A 1,978-nucleotide genomic window follows, 5' to 3' on the forward strand; every position below is an offset into this window, starting at 1 on the left:
AGTGCGGGGAGCTCTCCTCGTCAAAACGGGTTTAGCACAAGTCAGCCACGTGCCTTAGACAGAACCAAGGGGGAGTCTCCCAACTTGTGCCATCAATGCAACGTCCCTGGTCAGGAGAGAGGAATAACTACGTCTTCTTTTGCTATTCAGAGGGGCTGAGCTATTCCAAGAGACCTAAGGGAATGAGGTGCCCAACTCCCATGGACCATCTCCGGGAGCTAGATTCACAAAGGGGCTTAGGCACCTAAAGGCCCCTAGAGCTGAGTGCTGACAAGGAGTTTGGCTCATTGCACTTGAAGTGATAGCTTTCTACCATGCCACGCAGCCACTCAAGGGTAAGCCACTTGGGAGGAAGACAGCACCTCGTTGGCTGGAAAACCACCTTTATGACACTCAAGTGTGTTTACACAGATGCTAAAACATAACTTATAGAACTTCTGTCTGGCTTTATCTGTATAGACTCTCTTCTTTTCTGCTATGTTTTGCGAAGGCCGATAAGCATTGTTTGTCGTGTGCAATAATTAATAGTGGCAAGTTGTAAATACACTGCGAATGGCAGGTGTTCAACCCGCTTGGGTGAAAAGGTAACAAACCACTTGGACCTTATCAATGACCAGGACAGCAGTCTGGTAGAGGGATAAGATTATCTGGAGAACAAAGGAAGGAGGATGCGGTTTAAGGAGAGTCCTGACTTGAAAGGAATGTCTAAATGCTCTGTATTCGGGATCAAAAAGGATCCTAATGAGAAGCCATAAAATGAAACTGTAAAAGTGGGACTTTCTCCCTTCTCTCTTTCTAGCAATAACCCTCCATTTAAATCCTTACCAATTCCTGACTGAAAGTAAAACTGCTCTAATTAGGGTATGTCTACACTACAAAATTAGGTTGAATTTATAGAAGTCGATTTTTAGGAAGTGATTTTATACAGTCGATTGTATAAGGCTGTAAAAGGCAATTTTATTCAGTCGATTGTATAAGGCTGTATCCCTGCAATTTAAAGAAGGACATACTGCTTGGAAAATGTTTTCAAGAGGATATGGGTGACCTCTCTAACTCCTGTTTCCACCCAGTGGTGCAAGCTTTGATTACTACTTATATGGTTGAAGACGGCTTTAGCTCCTTTGGAGATGCATGTTTGCAAATAGTTTACCTAAGAGCAAAGCTTCTGATATCATGGCTATCATGGCCTGTTTTCTAATCAGTAAGTCACTGGAGTGCGGATTATTTTTATAATATTTTTGGGAAATCCACACTTAAAACAGTACAGTGCCTGGGCAGGGTGGCACTAGATACGCCTCACGTACTGGACGGGCGACCCGTTGTGGCAGACCAGGCGGATACGGGCTATGGTGGAGCTGCCCCGGTAGAGGCACGGACCCTTGGGTAGGCGGGTGCAGAAGGTCAGCCGGAAGGTGCCCAGGCTGTCGCGGGCATCTTGCCCGTGGCTCAACCCCGAGCTGCAGACGGCTCTCAGCTGGGCCTCGCTGGCGTGGACGAAGGTGTTCTTGCCCTGGCAGCGGATGCTACGCTTCCCCATCATGGTTGTGCAGTACAGCTGGTCGTTCTCAGCCCATGACTTGGGGAAGTCGAGATGTCTCTTCAGGAATTTATCATACTGGGCGTCAGCTGTCGAGAGTGCCAGGCAGGCAGCTGCCAGGCAGAGCAGGGGCAGGAGAGCTGGGCGGGGTGACTTTGGGGCCATGGCAGGGCCGGCCCTGGGTTTGTCTGTAGCAGGGAGAACAGGGCCTGCAGGACGGAGACACCATGGGGAGCTGCTTCTAGTGTGGAGCATCCTGGCACCAAATGCCCCTCCGCCCCCAAAGCTCCACCCCCGCCTATAGTCCTCCCAGTCTTCCCTCTCCCATTATCCCCCCCACTCTGCCCCCAAACTTTGCCCCTCACATTATCCTCCCAATCTGCCTCCTCTCCTTATCTCTCCACTCTGCCTCCAAACTTATGCCCCCTCCCATGGTCCCCC

The 1,978-nt window shown here is 49.9% G+C and overlaps 1 protein-coding gene across 1 annotated transcript; it reads right to left on the reverse strand.

Moving 5' to 3' along the window:
• Positions 1–1,285: 1,285 nt before the first annotated feature.
• On the reverse strand, positions 1,286–1,702 carry LOC125622643 (ribonuclease-like). The gene has a single exon (XM_048820773.1). It carries the CDS (start codon positions 1,700–1,702, stop codon positions 1,286–1,288), a length of 417 nt encoding a protein of 138 aa, XP_048676730.1.
• Positions 1,703–1,978: the final 276 nt, after the last annotated feature.

Source organism: Caretta caretta, chromosome 13, assembly GCF_965140235.1.
Source record: "Caretta caretta isolate rCarCar2 chromosome 13, rCarCar1.hap1, whole genome shotgun sequence".
Taxonomy (NCBI): Eukaryota; Metazoa; Chordata; order Testudines; family Cheloniidae; genus Caretta; species Caretta caretta.

Coding starts and splice junctions, on each gene's coding strand:
- LOC125622643 (XM_048820773.1), bottom strand. CDS start 1,702: ATGGCCCCAAAGTCACCCCGCCCAGCTCTCCTGCCCCTGCTCTGCCTG.